This window comes from Antechinus flavipes, chromosome 3 (genome assembly GCF_016432865.1).
Source record: "Antechinus flavipes isolate AdamAnt ecotype Samford, QLD, Australia chromosome 3, AdamAnt_v2, whole genome shotgun sequence".
NCBI lineage: Eukaryota > Metazoa > Chordata > Mammalia > Dasyuromorphia > Dasyuridae > Antechinus > Antechinus flavipes.
Window position 1 is genome coordinate 575,286,102 of NC_067400.1, and position 21,514 is coordinate 575,307,615.

General features: G+C 33.3%; 1 protein-coding gene across 1 annotated transcript in view; it reads right to left on the reverse strand.

The window, feature by feature from the left end:
- Window positions 1-362: 362 nt before the first annotated feature.
- Window positions 363-21,514, reverse strand: part of YTHDF2 (YTH N6-methyladenosine RNA binding protein F2) — a 36,876-nt gene continuing 15,724 nt past the window's right edge. The window contains exon 5 of the mRNA XM_051988028.1: window positions 363-1,238. Within this exon, the coding sequence (XP_051843988.1) occupies window positions 1,215-1,238 (24 nt within the window). The 3' untranslated portion in view covers window positions 363-1,214. The remainder of the gene's footprint in view (window positions 1,239-21,514) is intronic.

The window sequence follows — 21,514 nt, forward strand, 5'->3', positions numbered from 1 at the left end:
ATACTTACAATCTGGGGTACTTAAAATGAATTGACAATGTGCAGCATAGGGCAATCATACCGTTTCGTGTTCCTGCTTTTGGGCAGGCTGTGGGATAACCTTCTCTCTGAGCCCTTTTCCTATGCAATGTCCCTTGGGAACTCGGTATGTAGAAGTACATTATATATGTTTACCCACTCTGATCTGGAGAGGTCATCTTGTCCAGAATGTAAAAAGCACACCTGAGTTCATTCCCCTTTGTAAGTCTAAAATAACATGTCTCCTTCTTACCTTGCAAATCACAATAAATTCATACATGGCACACCAATTTTCTCCAAATTCAAATAGGCTTTTAAATATTCAATATGAAATGGTACAAGAAGTGATGCTCAACAGGATCTCACGTTTATTATTGAGAAGTGATTAATGGTAAAAAGAAAGGCAGTGCCCTTTCCTCATTGGCTGAACAAGAAACTGAAGAAACATTCACTACACATTTTACAATATTTTTCTCTTCCAAAATGCATTTTCTGTAAACAAGTTTTTACCACTGTTCTTAGCTTTGAAATCAAATTAATCCTGACTTAATCTGTATAATGTACAAGAACAGAACATTTCTTAGGACTCCTAGTACTTTACTTTGAGTAACAAAGGATCAGAGAAAAATGAACCACCCTCAGAGACACAACCTTGGGTAACACTCTGCTCAATTCTTCTAGACAAAAATTCTTCATAAATATGTTCTTCCAGTTCGGAAAGGAAAAACCAATTCCACTTTTTGGGGTGGATGTCCAAAACCTTCACAACTCGGTGTTCCAAGTGCAAATGTCAAAATGGGGGGGAGGAAAGGGTTTAAAAATTAGAGAAAAACTGTATGCCATTTACGGACCTTAAAATCCGAAAAACATAGTAAAAAGACAAAAAACAAAGCATTATGCTCTGAAATCACAACCAAAGGAAAAATAAAGGGGACATTTTTTTTTCACCTAAACTACCTAGAGGGATTTTTTGTTTAGTTTTTTTTCTTTTTTTTTCTTTTTTTTTTCTTTTCCAGTTAAGTCCTATGTCTTTGTGAAATTCCAATACTTTTAACTGCAAGTCTGCAATCGTCTCTTTGAAGTCAATGAAATTAAGAAAAAAAGTCCTAATTCTTTCAAAGGTCATTTCTCTTCTTCTCTCTTTCAGAAGGATATTCAGATGCAACCATTGCTGCAGTCATTGCAGGAGAGCTGCCTTTATTTCACACGACCTTGGCGTTCCTGCAGAAGGAAAGAGACATATTGAATAATCTTTCAACTAAAAATACCGCCTGAATCAAGGTTTCTTAGCAAACTCAAACTTCATTCATTGGTTATAAGATTACATTTATCATTTTCATAAATGGTTAGAGACAATATGGAAAATTAATAGGATTTAGAAGAGAATACACCTTAGAACAAAGGACAATATATTGTCCAGATAAAGGTGATAAGAATCTGAATGGCTATATTAGCTTTGTTATAAAAATATATATAAACACATAAAAGTAAACTTCCTTAGAATCTAAGTCTACTTTCAAAGAGTAATAGAGAAGAAAAAAGAACCTCTTTCAAAGAATAACTGTCCTACCCCCAACCAGACTAGGCAGAGATTAAACTCTGATTAAGTGATGAACTATCATGTGGCACAGAGTTTTGTCTCATCTACACCATGTCATCTTTATTAGTAGTACTACCCAATTATGATGACAACTCATATAGCAATCAAAACCATTTCCTATTATTGGTTTTAAAAAATTAGAAAAGAACGGTGAACAATAATCTATAGGATTCAATATAAATTACATGGGGGAAAAAACTCAATGATAATAACTGCTCAGAAAATTGGGAAGCAACAAAAGAAATGAGATTTAGGAGCATGTCATACATATTCCAAAATAAATGTGACCTGAATATTAAAAACCATACATTAAAAAGAGAGCAAATTATATACTTGATATGCACAGAAATAAAAATTTAATCAAACAAGAATTGAAAGCAATCACAAATTTTAAATAAGTACATGAAAATTGAAAGGCAAAAAAAAAGTGAGTGATTGGAAAAATCTTTTGAAGCAAATTTCTTGGATAATGGTTTGGTATACTAGATAAAGTAACAGGAGAAAAAAAAAGACCAAAAGTCATTCTCCAATAGATAATTGATCAAAATATAAATAGCTCTCAAAAGAAAAATTAACTACTAATAACTATATGGAAGAATGCAAATCAAAATAACTCTAAGACTTCATCTCATCAGCAACAAAATGGCAAAGATAACCAAAGAAGAACAGTAGTACTTGAATGTAATGGACTATTCTATTCCTTTGCTTGTAGGATACTTATATAAATGGTAAATGCAAAGCAACATAGAATTAAAAGAATGCAATGGAAAATATTGCAAAATTAGAGAGAATTTTTTGTAATTAATAGTTTTATACTCTAAAAGCCTACTAGATACCAGGAATATAAGCAGGCATCTGATATTAATTGATTGATTTTTACCAATTTTTTGCCTCTTTCCCCTACTTCCCAATGTCACAACTATTTCCAAGCTTTGGTTCCAGCAAAGCCAGCATATTCACTGTCACATACAAAAAAGTCATACTAATTCTTTTCTATGACAATATTGTTGACTCCCTCTGTTCTCCTTCAGGGCACCCCTCTTTTAAAAACCATCATACTATCCCTCTCACAGTTAACTGATCTTTATATGCTTTCAAGTTTATAAAATCTTTTATACATATTACACACCTATGTGGGACAAAATTATCAACCCTACTTTCAATCAATAAACATATACAAAAGACCATTCTAGAAGAAAAGGGCCCATGTTCATCATTCTTGCACTAAATAGCACCACTCTTCCCCATTTTAATTTTTCTTCTGAATTTCCACAATGTTTGAGGCTCAAGCTTCACATTATTTTTTTTTACTGTGTTTTGTTAGGCTTATTACTTCCCCAACTAAAATGTAATTCTGATGAATAAAAGGACCAGGAGGTCTTTCTTATAGACTGCAAGTTATGGAGGGAAAAAGCACTTAAATATTTTGATTTCAAAGTACTCTCTCTTAACTGCTCTTCTGGTTTATTCCCTTTTTCAAAGACAATTATTGCTATTTTTCCAAAGACATAATCTAAGGCATGAAAAATGTTTATTAATTGATTAGTTAGAAATTAGTGGATCTGCTCCAAGATACATTTCTAGTTCTATTCTAGACTCTAAAACATGCAGGATTCATTTGAAAAAATCCCAAAAAACCAAAACTTCAGGTTTAAACTTAATGTACTTAATGTAGATGTGCAAAACATTTTAAGTTTATCACCAGAATGACAGAATGTGTCTATACACACACACACACACACACACACACACACACACACACACACACACACACGCTTACTTCTATTTGTGCCGTCAAATTTGAAGATGGCAAATATTTGTAAAACACAGCTAACAAAATGGACAGCAAAATAAGCAGGACAAGAAGAAATCTAATTCCAGAACCTTTGTTCCTTAAAATTAATTTTCCCCTTAATGGATTGATTAGCATAATATTCAATATGGAAATTCATTTTGTGGTACTAATCATGAGCACTGAATATATTCCTCTAGTTATTTAACTTCAAAAATTTACAAAAATCTTCAGTGTGCGTGGGTATTGATTCCTAGATTATATGCATTTTGTAGTTATTTTAAATGGAAATTCCTTTTCTATTATTCTTGTCCTGGATTTTATTATTGCTTTGTAGAAATCCTATAAATGGATTTTATACGCTGCTACTTTATTAAATAAAACTTTTGTCTTAATTGGCTTCTTTACGGATTCTTCCTGGTTTTCTAAGTAAACTAATGTCTTCAATTAATAGGGTAATTCTTTTGTCTCATCACTAGCATTTCTGGAACTATATGAAGTTATACTCAGCTTATCAGCTATAATAACAAAATAAAATTAGTTTATAAACCAATTGTTATGCTAATAAAACTAGTCAACTAGCAATCCTTACAGAGCTAAACAAAATGATAAACAATTCTTAATAAAAATGAAAGATACAAATTTCCAGATATCAAAACTATACAATTAGCAGCAATCTTCTAAATTATTTAAAAATAGAAAAATCCAGTATTGTCCTGAGAAGACATTACTTATTTGACAAGAACTGAGAAAAAAATCTTAAGAAATCTGGCAGAAACTCAACTTAGACCAGAGGAGATGGGAGAAAGGGGGAAGGAGGAGGAGAGGGGAGGGGTGAAAATCAGATAAAAGTGATAGCTAAAAACTGAATTCTAAGCCCAACGAGATAGAAATGACGACAAAAGATAAAACAGATACTTCTGATTACATGGTGAGAAATAACCAGAATGGAAAGTGGGGGAAAGGTTTTTGGATCAAAGTATTTTATGCAAAATAAATAGGAAATTAATAGGAATGCAAACATAAAAGCCATTTGTCAATAATAACTTGCCAAAAAATAGGAACAAGGTCCCCAAAGGCTTCAAATAATCAAGAGAAATAGATATCAAAACAATTCTGATATTTTACCTTAAAGTCAACAAGATACCAAAGAGAGAAATGAATACAGTAAATGTTGAAGGAATAGAAAGATAGGCAGTAAATACATAGTTTAGTACAGCTCTAAATTGATCCAGCCATTCTGAAAAACAATCCATGAAAGTTGACTCCATGACTCTGCAGCTCTGATTATAGGCCCAAGGATATTAATGATAAAACTAAAAGGCTAAAAAGCTCCAAATACACCAAAATATTTATTGCAGCATTTTTGGTCCTAGATAATAAGAAATGAAATAAATATCTGTTCATCAATTGGGATATGAAATAAAGACAACAGGTTACTGCAGTACTATTTGAACATGATGAATACAGAAATGCTTATGAACTGAAGTAAAATAAATGGAGCCAGAAAAAAACAGTATTACACAATGACTACAACTATGTAAATGGGAAAGACTAAAAACAACTGAAACTGTGAAACTGTTTACAGTAACCAAATTTGGCCCCAAAGAAGAGACATGAGAAGCTACCCTTTTTCCCATTGTCATTGTAGATATAGATTGACATGGTGTGGAATAGTACTCATAAAAATGTTACTTTTTCCCCCACTGTGTATCAATTAATTTTGCTGAATTGTTATTTCTCTTATTCTTTGTGACAAATTGAAAGGTGCAGGAGGGATGGGTGCATTAGAAAATGTAGATGATGTAAAACCATTTTCTGAAATAATTTTTTCCTTGAACAGCAAAATAAATATGGAAATATGGCTAAAAGAATGGTACACGGTTAACTTATATTGGATTGCTTGCTGTCCTGGGGAAGAGGAGGAAAAGTAGGAAAGGGAGAAAAATTTGAAACACAAGATTTTGCAAAGGTGAATGTTAAAAAACTATCTTTGTATATATTTGGAAAAATAAAATACTATTTAAAAAACTTTAAGTATCACAGATAAATATAATGTTTTATTGTTTGATTTGAATAAAATAAAAAATGAGATGCAGAATAAAAGAGGTACTTCTAAATAATAATTTACCTAAAAGAACGGCCAGGTATTTTAATGGATCAGTCTTTTCTGGTCCCTTCTGTCTCTTCTTCAGATTCAATATTTTTCTGTCTTTGGCAAAAATGAATACTTTTATGCTAGATTTTGAACTACCCTATAAATTACTGCAGGTTTATATGGTGCGTTTCAGATTTAACACTGAAAAGAACTGAGATATCAGCTGACCCCCCAAAAAAAACCAAACCATACTTGGAAGTAAAAAAATTTCATTCCATCTTTATTTTCTTTCCCTTATGAATTAAAAAAAAAAAAAAAAAAGCACTAGATCCAATGATGCAGCTTGGTCTTTCAACTGTAAAAAGTACTTTTCAAAACTAGGAAGTAGCTGTTAGGAATCAAGTTTAAAATCTTGGCTGATTCCAGATCAGGAAATTTTTTTTACAATACCATGAACTCTCAAGTTGTGCCCTATTTCAATGCTCTATGATTTCATCAGGAATATCCCCCTCAAGCATCCCAAAGTGTTCTTAATTCCTGCCTACATTTCTAGAGAAATGCTCCACAGATGGGTATCTTATAGTAACATCCTTACATCTGTAAATAACATGAAGTTATTTCAGTCAGGAGACCAAACATACAAGTGGAAAATGTTCAAAGGCCACATATCACACAAAAAAGATCAAGAGGGAGTCTTCTATTCAGGTGATGTAAGGACTTATCAGGTATCTCATTCTCATAAGATTTAGCACTGTGTGCACAGGAGCTCTTTTTTAAGGTTATATTCATTGAAATAATGTTGGGTAAGAAAAATATATAGCTTCCGATTCTACAGGCTTGGTACACAGGCAGGAAATTTGAAGAGACTTGAATAGATCAACAGTATTCAGTTTTTCAGTACTAGGTATTGGCTATAGCTAATTCACAGGGAAAATCTAGGTGCAAAAGACTCATTAAGGGCAGATACAAATGCAAAATGAACAACTTTGATTATATTAAATAAAAACCCAATGCAACCAAGATTAAAGGGAAGTACAAAGCTGGGGAAGAATTTTTACAGTGTTTCTGATAAATATTCTAAATTTCTAAATTATAATTTAGAATTATAGTCTTAGAATTGTAATTCTAAATTATAATTTCTAAAATATATAAAGAACTGAGTCAAATTTAATACAAGTAACTCCTCAAATGAGAAATGGTCAAAGAATATGAACAATTTTCAAGTGAAGAAATTAAAGCCATCTATAGTCATATGAAAAAATGCTCTCACTATTGATTAGAAAAATGAAAATTAAGACAACTCTAATTTACCATCTCACATCTCTGATTAGTTAAAATGATAGGAAAAGATATTGATAAATGTTGGAGGGATGTAGGAAAACTGGGACACTAATACATTATTGGTGGAACTGTGAACGGATCCAACTAGTCTAGAGAGCAATAAAATAATAATTATATACAAGAGAAAGGATTAATATATGCAAAAATGTAGCAGCTCTGTGAGTTGACAAAAAAATGGAAAATGAATGGATGCACAATCAGAAAACATACTTATTATGAAAGTAATAAATTATTGTTCTATATAAAAATGACAGACAGGCTAATTTTAGAAAGATCTGAATTTACCTGAACTGATGCTGAGCAAAAACAAGGAGAACAAGAAAAATATTGACACAGCAAAGCAAGACTGTATGATGATCAACTTGTGACAGACTTTGTTCTTCTCAGCAGTTCAGTGATTGATAGACACTATGAACACTGAATGTAAATCAATACATACTATGTTCACTTTTTTCCCTTTTCCTTTTTTCCCCCTCTTGTGGTTTCCCTTTTATTCTGATTTTTCTCAACATGATTCATAAAGAAATGTTTTTAAAAACTGTACATTTATAACCATAAAAATTGTTCTTACATGTACACACAAATCATTAGTATTTTTATATATTACCAACTAATCCTAGCAGGAAGAGATAAAGAAATTTCATTTAAAATAACTGCAGACCATATAATAAACAGTTCTTAAGCCACACATAACTGCATGAACCAAATAACAAAATATTTTTCATACAAATAGATTTAAATAATTACAACAGGCCAAATCAATATAATAAAAGTGACAATGAGTTTATTTACTTATTCAGTGTCCTATCAAAATGCCAAAAAATTATTTTATAAAGTTAGAAAAGACATTAAAATTCATCTGAAGGAACAAGAGGTCAAGGGAATCAATGGGGGAGGAGGGGAGAGAAGAGAATAAAAGTGAAGGAAAGGGAACCCTATGCCAGATATCAAAACACACCATAAAACTGTAATAATCTAAAGAATTTGGTACTAAATAAGAAATGGTGATTTATAGAAACAAATCATGTATACAACATACAGAAGCAAATGAACACACTAGCTTACTGTTCAATTGATAAAACTCCAGCTAGCAAACAAGAACTTATTTGCTGCATAAACCACTGAGAAAATTGGAAAGTAATCTGGCAAAGACTAGTCACACTATTTACCAAGATAAGATCAATTTAGCTTATAATAAGCTCGATTTAGACAGAAAGTATGACATGATATAAGAAGTTTTTTCTTACATGGGAAAATGCTATCTATAATTGGTTTTTCCCAAGTTTGTTTTATTTGAAGAAATGGAATAAACAAAAAAAAAACAAAAATACAAAACAATGAAACAAGAGATTAAAATGTGCCCAATAGAATATCAGAAAGGATTCAAAATACATGACAACAAATACCAATTTCAGTGTGGAGATATGTGTTAGAAGAAATTATATTCAAGAGTGTCCATCTTTTCTTTCTTGTAAATTGTTCTTTTGTTCTTTGCTACTCACCTTATTTATTTTATTCTATCCCTACAAAGACTTCTCATTGAGGACTGGCGAGACTTACATGAACTGATGCTAAGAGAAATGAGCAGAACCAGGAGATCATTATATACCTCAACAACGATACTGTTTGAGGATGTATTCTGATGGAAGTGGATCTCTTCGATAAACAGAGCTAATTCAGTTTCAATTGATCCAAGGACGGACAGAAGCAGCTACACCCAAAGAAAGAACACTGGGAAATGAAAATAAACTACTTGCATTTTTGTTTTTCTTCCCAGGTTATTTATACCTTCTGAATCCAATTCTCCCTGTGCAACAAGAGAACTGTTCGGTTCTGCACACATATATTGTATCTAGGATATATGGTAATCTATTTAACATGTAAAGGACTGCTTGCTATCTGGGGGAGGGGGTAGAGGGAAGGAAGGGAAAAATCGGAACAGAAGTGAGTGCAAGGGATAATTTTGTAAAAAATTACCCTGGCATGGATTCTGTCAATAAAGTTATTAAAAAAAATAATAAAATAAAAAAATAAAACGTTAAAAAAAAAAGACTTCTCATTACAGCCAAAATGGACCATTAGATGTTCCCTGAACTCAAATTATCAACCTTCTCCCTCCTCCCTCTATTTATTACATTACTTGTGTTTAATAATTATCACCAGAATTTTTGTTTTCCTTAAAGCCTCTACCCAGGTTCCCAGTTCTTCCATGGAGTCACCCTTGATCACTTAGAAGTGTTCTCTATTATGAAACAGAGTTTTCTTGTCTTGGCCTCTTTTCTTTCATCCTAGTCCTCCATGTGCTGTGCAAAACTATGTACAAATATATCCCTGCCCCTAAAGGATAAGACTATATTATTGTCTTTGCATCACTAGCACCTATCTGCACTGCCTCACAAAACAGTAAAAATATGCTTTTTATACTACATTATCTCACTTACTCTTCATACCAGTCCTATAAAAAAAGTGTTCATTTTTATCTGCATTGTGGAAATTTAAGACTCAAAAAGAATAAATGTCTTTCAGACATAATAAATGCCACAAAGATAAAATATCTGAGATCAGAATCAAATCTAGTACTACCTCAAAAGAACAACACTATCTAACAAACTGTCAAATCCTTAAAGCATATATATGAATTCTAAACAAATTGACCTGTTCCTATTGACAATGTAACTCAACTCATTCTTAAGACAGCTGAAATCTAATTAAACACATAAAATAAATCCATGCTGAAGACAACAATTTTAAAGATACTTAGGGAGTTTAATATTTCAAAGAGATTTCAAAAGATCACAATCAACATTACCTCATCAAAAAGGAGCAAGTGAGGATATATAAAAAATTATTTTCACTATAAAATCTTCCTCAAAATGATATATGAAAAAAAGAATACTTAATGAAAACTTGAGGAAAAAAGTTTTTCAACAGACCAAATTATCACTGTCACATAATACACACACACACACACACACACACACACACACACACACACACACACACAGATCCTGTCCATGTCTTTGAAAAATACAAAAAAAATTTTTTTTTGATTCAGAAAAATATTCTATCCCAATAATGTGTTTAACAATGTTAAAATATTATTCCTTTAAAGTAAAATTACCTTGCATTTTTGTTTTTCTTCCCAGGTTATTTATACCTTCTGAATTCAATTCTCCCTGTGCAACAAGAATAATGTTCGGTTCTGCACACATATATTGTATCTACGATATACTGCAACCCATTCAACATGTAAAGGACTGCTTGCCATCTGGGGGAAGGGGTGGAGGGAGGGAGGGGAAAAATCGGAACAGAAGTGAATGCAAGGGATAATACTGTAAAAAATTACCCTGGCATGCGGTCTATCAATAAAAAGTTATTATAAATAAATAAAGTAAAATTACCTAGGTGATCCTGTATGTTTATAAGATTCCTTATAAATTGGAAAATTCACTAGATGCTTCCGTTTGCACGACAATGAACTGATTACTTTAGTGAACATCAATCTTCCCAAGCAGATATATTATCAGAGTCAAATCAAGAAGCTTTAAACACCTACCATGCTTATATAAAACCCTTTGCGGGGTTTGTAGGAAAAAGCAAGCAGAAAAAAATGCATGACATGTATTTGGATGAGTGTGTGTGTGTATATATATGGGACCTGTAGATGGCCACAATGAGCTGGGCCCAGAAGTGAATTGCAAGAGAATTGCTGTTTAAAAACAGCAGAACACTTTCAACTATTGACCAAACTCATCTCTACCACAACAATACACTTCTTAAAGCACTGATAATCTTTGAGTGATGCTGTATGAACAGAAATCATAGATAAGATTCAAACTAACAGGTAATCAAAGTGCAATGATAGTATCTTAAAGAGTTCACAGAATATTGCCAAACATGCACAAACAAGTGACATAAAATATAGGAAAGATATATATGGCTGGAAAAGATGGCAGGTCAGACAGGTAATGAGAACAAGGGATAAAAATGGGGCACTCCCTATATTTTTTCTGCAAAACAGTATCTGTATAGTATCTTCTCATCAGACCTTCAGGTAGGGGTTCTCATGATAGGCTCTTAAATAGTAAGACAGGCATAAGGAATATGCTAATAAAAAATGGGGTCATGACAATTTGCAGTTCAGTCAAATCCTGATTGCAAAAGAAGCCGATTATAGAGTAACTCCAATTTACCTTAATAAAAGCATAATATAAAATCCTGGCCAATACTAAGCCAATGTGTTCTTGAAATGTTCTTCAATAGAAGTGCAAGGTCTAGGAAGAGTCAAATTTTATCTGACAATTATTAGCGTGATGATACTGGGCACCCTTGAACTTCACTATTAAGCTTGCCGTTTAATTCACACATTGGTATTATATACAATACTGTCTTCTAAAGAATCCTGAAGCTCAACAGTGTTTTTTATTCAGGCTATCTAGTAAAAAGAACATTATATTTCGACACAGGGCACAAGTCTAATACTCTAATCCTTGTAGCTAACCAGCTATATGACCTTGAGTAAGTCACTGATTTCATGGCCAAGGTTCCCTCATATATAAAATAAGCTTGAAAGATAAGATCTCTACAATTCCTTTCATGATTGCTTTAAGACTTTTGAAAATCATCCAAAAGAAACTACTGCTGATAAAACTACTCATAGCTCTGCAACTCTCTTCAAAAACAGCCACCCCACTTTGAACAGTTGGTATGATGGCAGTTCTTACTAAATCTTCTACAGACAACTTAGCTACTTTAAAAACCCAAGATACATTATTTGACAATCAGATTTACAGTCTTCTTGAATAAGATCGTCATCTCAAACAGACTCAGACTCTGTTATGGAGATATAAGTATACTTTGGACAATAAATACAATTCTTGCCTAATAGCTACAGGCAAATAGAGGCAAGTGTCTTACTATTATTTAAGTACAATATCTTTTAACCTAGTATCCTAATCATTATCCTTAATCACCTTCAAATATAAAGAGTCAGATTTCTATGGAATCCTTTTCACGTGAAAAGTTTTGGGGGGTTTCCTTCCCCATAGTGGTCCCTTTCTACTTACCTGGATAAGAGATTCCACTAACTCCAATTCATATTTCTGTGGAGCATTGCAATTTAGGAATCCTTTCTTCTCCCTCCCTCCATTAATGGGAGATATGAAGTAGGAACATTAGCCTTGCCATACAGCTGAAGAAATAACAAACACACCAGGACCTCACCCATAGGTGAAACATCAGAAATAAGAACTAGACGCAATCTTACAATGGATATAGGCCAACTCATTTTAGAAAAAGAAAGAACTTATGATTTGTCCAAGGTTCATTCAGTTGCAAAGTCAACATTCAAATACAAGTCCTCTGACTTTCTAATAGTATTTTATTTTTCCAATTATATGAAAAGATAGTTTTCAACATTCATTTTTTTAAGACTGATTTCCACCAGGAAAACATTGTACATAGTTGTGTTGATCAACTACAATGACGTGACTCCAACACAATTCCAACAAACTTGGGATGGAAAGAGCCATTCACATCCAGAAAAAGAACTATGGAAACTGTGGATCAAAGAATAGTATTTTCAACTTTTTTGTTTTTTTTTTTCCCTTTTCTTTCTCATGTTTTTTCCCCCTTTTGGTCCAATTTTCCTCATACAATAAAAGAAATATGGAAACATGTTTAAAAGGATTGCACTTATTTATTAACATGTCAGATTGCTTGCTATCTTGGGAAAGGGAAGGAGGGAGGGAGAAAAAAATCTGGAAGTCTTAAAACAGAAACTATCTTTACATGTATTTGGAAAAACAAAATACTATTGAGAAAAAAAAAAAAGATATTGAGTTCCAATTTTTTTCTCCCTCCTATCTTACCTCTCCCTCCTCAAGAAGACAGCAAGTAATCAGATAAATTCTCTAACTTTTCACTAGACAATGTTATCTGCTTAGGAGTTAAGTATTCTATAAGTGCTTAACAATCTGCTAACAAAGTAGATGTCTCAAGTTTCCCTAAGTTTTTGATTTGTCATTCTTTATGAAATTTGTTTATGAACATTATGTTTATGTTCATTCTTTATGAAAATTATTAAAACTATCAAAATCCAAGAAAGAAGATAAAAAAGGATATGAAGGAAGAAAAGGGGAAAAGTGGACAAGAACAAAGATGCTTAAGCTAAGGCCTTGACATCACAACAGCCAGCACAACACATCCAACAAAACAGTAAAAATTTGACACACTCACCAGTGGAGGTTATTTTTCAGGAAGTGAGGGGGAAAAAAAATCACATTGAACCAACTATGCTTTCTTTCCTACCACCCTAATGTGAACCATCGCTAGCTTTATGAGGGCATTATAAAATTTGTGGCAGAAGATGAAACTCTTGATATGTGTAAATACAAAGAAAGTTATATCAAATACCAGGGGATATTGTAGGTCTAAATCAAAGAGATATAATAAAGACCTGCCTTCACAGGACTATGATCTTTCTTCAACTGCACAGTGGGGCTAATGCTCATACTGCAAAATTTGAAATGCTTTGGTTATTCAGTTGGTTTGTAAAAGGAAGAGACTTAATAAAAGAGGCACACAGAAGGTAAGTGACTTGACTAGAAGCATAGAATAAGTGTTTCAGAGAATTTAATCAAATTTTTTCCTGATTCTAAATACAAGCACTTTGACCCACTAGTTCCAAGAATCTTCTGCTATACAACCTTACATTTATTTTTATAAAACTCTCCATATAAACTCATTTGATCCTCACAAGCTAGGAAACATTTCCACCTATAATCCTCCTTTTAACAGAAGAAAAAACTGAAATTCAGAAAGGAAAAATTATTTGCCTATACATTACGAAGCTTCTCATGAATGGGACACAAAGCAAGGTGTTCAGAGTTTGACAAATGTAGCTCTCTCTATAATACAGGATTACGGACTGGACTTGTGGTAAAGGACGGCATTCCCACTACCAATATGGATCAGCCATTTCTCTGCAATTTCTATCTTAAAGAGTGGGCTAAGGAACAAAATAGTTAAGTGATTTGCTCAGAGTCGTGTTTAGGGTCATGTTTCAGCTCATGTTTCAGGGCCAGAACCTGAGGCCAGGACTTCCAGAATCAGATGTGGTTTTTCACCACATCCAGAAAACTTGTCAAAGGAAAGGCCAATTGGAGGGAATGTGCGAAAACTAGGACACCAATACATTATTGGTGGAGCTGTGAAATGATCCAACCATTCTGGAGAGCAATTTGGAACTATGCCCAAAGGGCTATCAGACTATGCATACTCTGACCCTGCACAGTGCCACATTTCCCAAAGAAATTTCATAAAAGAGGGGAAAGGACTCACATGTGCAAAAAGATTTGTAGCAGCTCTTTGTATGGTCGATAAGGAACTGGATACTGAGTAGCTGCCATCAACTGAGGAATAGTTGCATATATTATGATTTTTGAAAGTAATGGAATATTATTGTTCTATTAAAAAAATAATGTATAGACTAATTTTAGAAAGGCCTGGAAGAAATTTACTTGAACCGATGCCAAACAATCAGAACCAAGAAAACATTGCATACTGCCACATTGTGCTATGATCAATTATGATAAACTTGCTTCTTTTCAGCAGTTCAGTGATCCAAGGCAATCCAAATAATCTTTGGGTGGAAAGTGCCATCTGCATCCTGAGACAATTGTGGAGACAATATAAATCAATACATGCTAAATTCACTTTTTTTCCTCTCTCATGGTTTTACCCTTTCGTTCTGCTTTTTCTCTCCCAACATGATTCATAAGGAAATAGATTTTTAAAAAATAGTAGATATATGTGTAACCAAAAAAAAAAATCAATTTTTTACATCAATGAATTGTTGGAACTATAAATCAGTGCAACCACTAAGAAAAGTGATTTGGAATTACACAAGTAGTTACTAAAATGTGCACACTAAATATTTAGAAGAACTGCACATTTAACATATCAGATTGTTGTCTTGGGGAGGGGGTAGGAAAAATGAGAAGGAAGTAGAGGGAGAAAAATTTGCAAGAGAATGATTTTACAATGTGAAATGTTAAAAACTATGTTTGTATATATGTATATAAATAAATATTGGACATATTTACATATATTTATGTATATATTTGGAAAAATAAGACACTATTTTAAAAACGAATAATATGTCCACACTCTTTGATGCAAACAAAGCACCAATATGTATCCTCTATCCCTCACTCTCCAAACTGGTTTCACCCCTTATATTCCAAAAAGATGATGGGCAAGACTCAAAATAAACCAAAATATGTAGTCACACTTTTTGTAATCATAAAGAAAACTGAAGAGAGTACATCAATTGAGGAATGTCTAAACTAAGGAAATGTCATTATGCTTATTAATATCAAGTAAAATGAATATAAAGCAGCACAAAAACTACAGAAACTGACATAAAGTAAGCAAATCCAGGAAGACAATACACATGATAAAGACAACATAAGAAAAAAGAATTGCAAGATAATCAAAAATTGATGCAGTAAAATTACCAGAGATTAAAAAAAAAAAAAAAAAAAAAAAAAAAAAAAAAAAAAGAATACTTCCCCTATCCCTACAGAGTGTCTCTAAATATGGAGCACTGCATAAACTATCAAATTTTTTTCAATGTATTTGTTAACACACTCAATATGGGTATAAAAATCTATCTTACCCTACAGAAAAACAGAAGAGGAATAGGATATCAGAAAGGGGGGAAAGGGAAGAAAGTGATTAAGAGAAGGCATATTGGGGAAAGGAGTGGTCAGTACCAAAATACTTTTGAGAAAGAACAGGTTGAAAAGAGAAACTAAATGGAGGGAAATTAACAATAGTAATTGTAAAAAGAATTTCAAAACAAGGCTTCATTTCTCAGAGGGAACTGAATCAGACTTATAAAAAATAAGAACCATGCCCCAATTGAAATGATCAGGAGGGGCAGCTAGGTGGCACAATGGATTAAAGCACCAGCCCTGAAGTCAGGAGGATCTGATTTCAAATATCTCAGACACCTAGCTGTGTGACCCTGGACAAATCACTTAACCCCAAATGCCTCAGGGAAAAAAAAGAAAATGATCAAAAAAGAAATGATCAAGAGATATAATGTATGCCCATTATATATATAAATTTATGCATATCCTTTGACCTAATACCACTACTAATCATCTTTTTATTGACACTGTCATCTTTTAGAAGGCAATGTTTAGGAGCAATAAATGGAGGTTTAATGTTGTAGTCCAAGTTCTGCTACTTATTAGTTTCATGTCAGTGAGCCTCAATTTTCTCATTTATAAAATGACTTCTAACATTCTAGGCAGCCAGATGGCACAGTAGTATGTGGGCTTGGAGTCAGGAAGAAGAACTCAAATTCTGCTTGAGCCACTTAAATAGTTCTGTGATCCTAGTCAATTCATTTATAACCTATTTGTCTCAAGTTTTCTCAACTGAAAAGTAGAGATGATGATGATGATGGTGATAAAAATAGCACCTGCTTCACAAGGTTCTTTTAGGATCAAGTGAGATATTTTTAAAGTACTTAAGATCACGTCTAACCAACTGGGCACAGAATAAATGTTTAATCTTTCCCTTTCCAAGTCTAAGATCCTAGAAAACTGTTTTGCTTACTCAACTTCATGATTCAAAATGACAACAATGTTCAGCTACTAAGGTTAAAAAAAAATTGTCACTGCCTAGAAATATTTGATTGAATCTGACAGGGAATAAGCTAGAAAAGAACACTAAAACTTGATTTCAGAAAGGCCTGAAAAAACTTAATGAATGGGTGCTAAGGGAAGAACCAAGAGAACATTATATGATGATCAACAATGATGGGCGTGGCTCTTTTCAAGAATAAGATGATTCAAGGCAATAGATTTGTAAAAGAGCCATCAGCATCCAGAGAGAATTATGGAAACTCAATGTGGATCAAAGCACAGTATTTTCACCGGTTTTGTTTGCTTTTTCTCATTCCCTCCCCCACTTTGATCTGATTTTTCTTATGCAGCATATGAATACATTAATGTTTAGCAAAATTGCACATATCTGACCTATATTGGATTGCTTGCTGTCTAGGGGAAGGGGAGAGGCAGGCAAAAAAATTTTGAACACAGGTTTTGCAAAGGTGAATAGTGAAAACTATCTTTGCATGTATTTGGAAAAATAAAAAGCTATTTTTAAAAACCCACTAAAGCTTTGGGTGATATTTTATACTAGATTGAGTGACAAAGGTCTATTTCCAAGTTCTCCTAATCCTCTACTCCCCCCAGTAAGGTCATAATACCTCACATTTATATTGTGCTTTATAAATACTATTACTTGATCCTCACAACCAGTCTGATGAACAAGTTATCATTCCCATTTGCAGATAAAGAAATTGAGGCTCACAGAATAAATTATGGTATGTAAATGATGAGGATTGATTTCAAAAAAACCTGAAAAGACTTACATGAACTGATGCTGAATGAAATGAACAGAACCAAAACACTATACACTGTAATAGCAAGATTATGTGAAGATCAACTAAGAAAGACTTAGGTCTTCTCAGCAATAAATTGGTTCAAGACAATTCAAACAGACTTGTGATAGAAAATGACATCCACATTCAAAGAGAATGTTGGAGACTGTAGATCTAAATATACAATTTTCTTTTTTCTTTTTTTTTCATGCTTTTTTCTTTTTGTCCTGATTATTCTTTCCCAATGATAATATGGAGACATGTTTAAAATGACTATATACATATAACTTACATCAGATTGCTTGCAGTCTTGGGGAGAGGGAGAAATAAGAGATGAAAAAACTTAGAACTCAAATTAATATTCATTTATAAAAATATTTTGAAGAAAAAAATACTAAAAACAAAGTTTGTATTTCCTGTCCCACAGTTTCACTAAAACAGTACTTAAATGTTAGTGACATGCTGGTTTTTATAAAGTAGACAAACTAGTCTCCTTAGCCATAGCAAAATGTTCATTTTCTCCACTTCACTGCAAGGTCAGTAATGAAAGTATTAGAATTCCTGTACTAAATACAGAAAATGAAAATAAGTCACACAACGTGAATATTCAAATTTAAGTAGTATCAGTAAACTGTAATCAACAGACCTTTCTACATCTTTGTATTCTTCAAAGCACAGTGCTTAGACATAGTTCACACTAAATGAAGTTTGATAAGAATAATGAATATGGGGACAGGTAGGTGGGCCAATGAATAGAGCACCAGCCCTGAAGTCAGGACCTCAGTTCAAATTTGGCCTCAAATACTTAACATTTCCTAGCTGTGTGATCTTGGACAAGTCACTTAAACCCCAATTGCCTCAGCAAAAAGAATAATGAGTATGCTTTACTAAGAAGAAAACTGGAAAGTCATCAATAAATCAGTGTATTAAGTATTTTCTAAAATTGTTTTAATGTTGTCTGGAGAAAGTTATCACAACTGAAACAAGCTTAAAATGAAAAGGGCTTTAACTTTCCTACTTCAAATGAACTATTACTATGACACGAAGAGCTTGGAAAATGAGGAGCCAGAATGCAGAAAAAATTGATGAGATTATGTGTAATTGGGATAGTGGGAAAAGCATTATTAGGTTGGGGGGAAGGGAGAAACCAGAGGACCTGGATTCAGAAGTTCTGACTCTACATATCTACATATCAAGTCATTTCACATACTATCTAATCACAGATTAAATGCTTGGTAAATTATAATTTAATCTAAACATGAGCTGTTGCCTGAGGTTATAAGATTAATAAAACCTTCAATTGCTATATCTTACCCTATATATTATATATATATTATACCTTAAAAAGAATTTATCACTAACACCTCAATACCTATTTTGAGGAAAGCCTGTTCTAAGCTGTTCTAGGCACCGAGTATAAAAATAAGTTTCTATACTAAAGAAGGTAGAAAAGACATATTTTTGAAAAATAAGTAACAAGGTGAAGTTCAAGTCCAACTGTAATCTAAGAAAATTTGAATAGGGAAGGAAGATCATTTTCTGTTGGGGGCAATGAGGAAGCCAATGGAAACAACAGGTAGAGAAAATAGGAATGTGCTTTTGGCCTGTGGGAATGCATAGAGGTGAAAGGTAAACAAAATCAGGAAATAAGTGGAGTTTGGGTTATCTCTAAGGACAGCTCAGAAGCAGAAGTCAAAGGAACTGGGTTTGAATCCAAGTTCTAACATTTAATACCTCGATGGCTTTGTACTAACTTCTTTGGATCTCTATTTCTTCATTTGCAAAACGAGATGTACTAGGATCAAATATTCTTAACCTGTTATTTCCTAGACCCCTTGGACAGACTGGTGAAATGTAGGGATCTCCTCTCAAATATAAGAATTACCCAAACAATCTAAGTATTTTAAAAGTTATTAAAATATCTTCTTAAAACAGGTGCATGATTTTGCAAGGGTCAATGATGAAAAATTACCCATGCATATGTTTTGCAAGTAAAAAGCTTTAATAAAAAAATAAATAATTGGAGAGGTACATGACTCCCAGGGTAAGAATTCTTGGTCCCTAATGTCCATTTCTAGTTTTAATACTATTTTTTAATACCCAAGATTTCATTGATTTTTCTTCTCTCAGTAGAACAGGTAGCACAACCTACCTTAAGTCCCTATCACCACTTAGGAAGACATTGTTGAATCTCTCTGACTGGACAAGGCAGTCCCTACATTGCAAATCTTTTTTATAAAGGTGCCAAAGTGATTATCCTACAGCTTAATTATCACCAATCATTTCCCCACTCAATAACACCAAAGGACCCCAATTACCTCTAAGATCAAATACAAACTCCTAACTGGCAAGTGGCCCTTTCCAACCTGGCTCCAAAGCTATTTTCCCAACATTATCATATTCATGATCATACTCTGAAGCTTAGTCAAAGGGCCTGGTCCTAAGGCATTCCATTCCCATGTCTGCATCCCTGCATAAGCTATGGCCATCTCTATGGCTAGAAAACTTTCCTTCCAGACTGTCCTTTCAGAATCCCTATATCAGTTTATATATGAAGTCTTTCTTGATCCTTCTAGCTGCTAGTTCCTTCCTAACACTGCAGCCCCTACTCCCCTCCAAAAATTGATTTACGCTTTGACATTCTGTATTTGGTATATACTTATGCATATTGTTTCTCCTGACAAAAGCTCCTTGAGGACAAATTGTTTTTTTAATTTGTCTCCTGAGAATATAGCACAAATACTATTACTAATTCCAAGTACAAAAAACGTCTCTATCAATGCAGATTGGCAAGCCATTTCTAAATGAATAGTTATGGAGTTATTTTGGAGCTTGGAAAAGTTAAGTGACTTATACAGATAGTACATATCAGAGCCAAAGCTTGAACTCAGGTATGCATTATTCTTAATATGAAATAAAGCTAGACTGTGATGGTCATTAACATCAATCTAGGGCCTTCATATATATTTAAACCATATACAACTAGGGAGTTAAAAATTAGGGCAACTAGTGGATAGAGTCCAGATCTCATCTTCCTGAGCTCAAATCTGGTCTCAGATTTAGCTGGGTGACCCTGAGTAAGTGATTTAGCCCCATTTATCTGTTTGTCATACATAAAACGAGCTGAAGAAAACGGCAAATGACTTGGATAGCTTTGCTAAGAAAACCCCAAATAGGGTCACAAAGAATTGGACATGATGAAAAACTGACTGAAAAACAAGCTAAAGATGTTGGAGAGCAAGGGGAAATCACATGGTCAAACCTGTGCATTAGGAAAATTTGGCAACTATAGAACAGATGGGGAAAGAGGAAAACTAAGCTGAAAGACCAGTTTTAGGTCCATTAAAATAATCCAGCAAAGAGGACGGGCCTTAATTCAACTGGTAGCATTTTGAATGGGAAAAAAGAGGGACAAATACAAGAGATATATACTTTTATAATAAATCTAAGAATATCAAACTGGGTTATCATATTTCTGTATTATTCAGATTTCTTTTACCAATTGTTCCTTATCACTATTCTGAGAAAAAAATAAACACCAAAATAACAGTTGTGCTGCTAATGTAATATAAATAAAGATGGGAAGATATAGATGGACAGACGGGTGGATAGGTGAGTGTCACTGGGCAGAAAGTTACTACTTAAAGTGAGATTTTTCTTTTGAACCTAACTTAAATGTCAGCTATCCAGACACAACTAATTGTCCATTCACAAATTGTAAACTATCTCTCAGTCTTATTTTATGGTAATTCCCTTTATGAAGTTTAAATTCCAGCCTCTTAGTTACCCGAACAACTCCCAAAGGTTGTGATGGAGCTATCTTTAAAGAACAAATTTACATATCACTACTGAAAACTGGATGGATGGAAGAAAGAAAAAACCTAAAGCATTCTGATCCTACATACTACATTAGATTAAAAAAAAAAAATTAGGGAAAGGTGGAGAACACTGTTTTTGAGGCAATCCAGGTTAAGTGACTTGTCCAGGATCAAACAGCTCTTAAGTGATTTTTGTTATTGTTTTATGAGAAACTAAAAACTCAGATGGCATACCAAATTTGCAATCAGGAAGATCCAAGTTTGAATCCTGCCTCAAACACTTATAACTAGCTGTGTGACTCTAGGCAAGTCACTTCCCTCTCTCAGTCTCGACTGCCTGATCTGTAAAATGAGAATAGAAGATTATTCTCAGAAGCAAATGAGGTAAA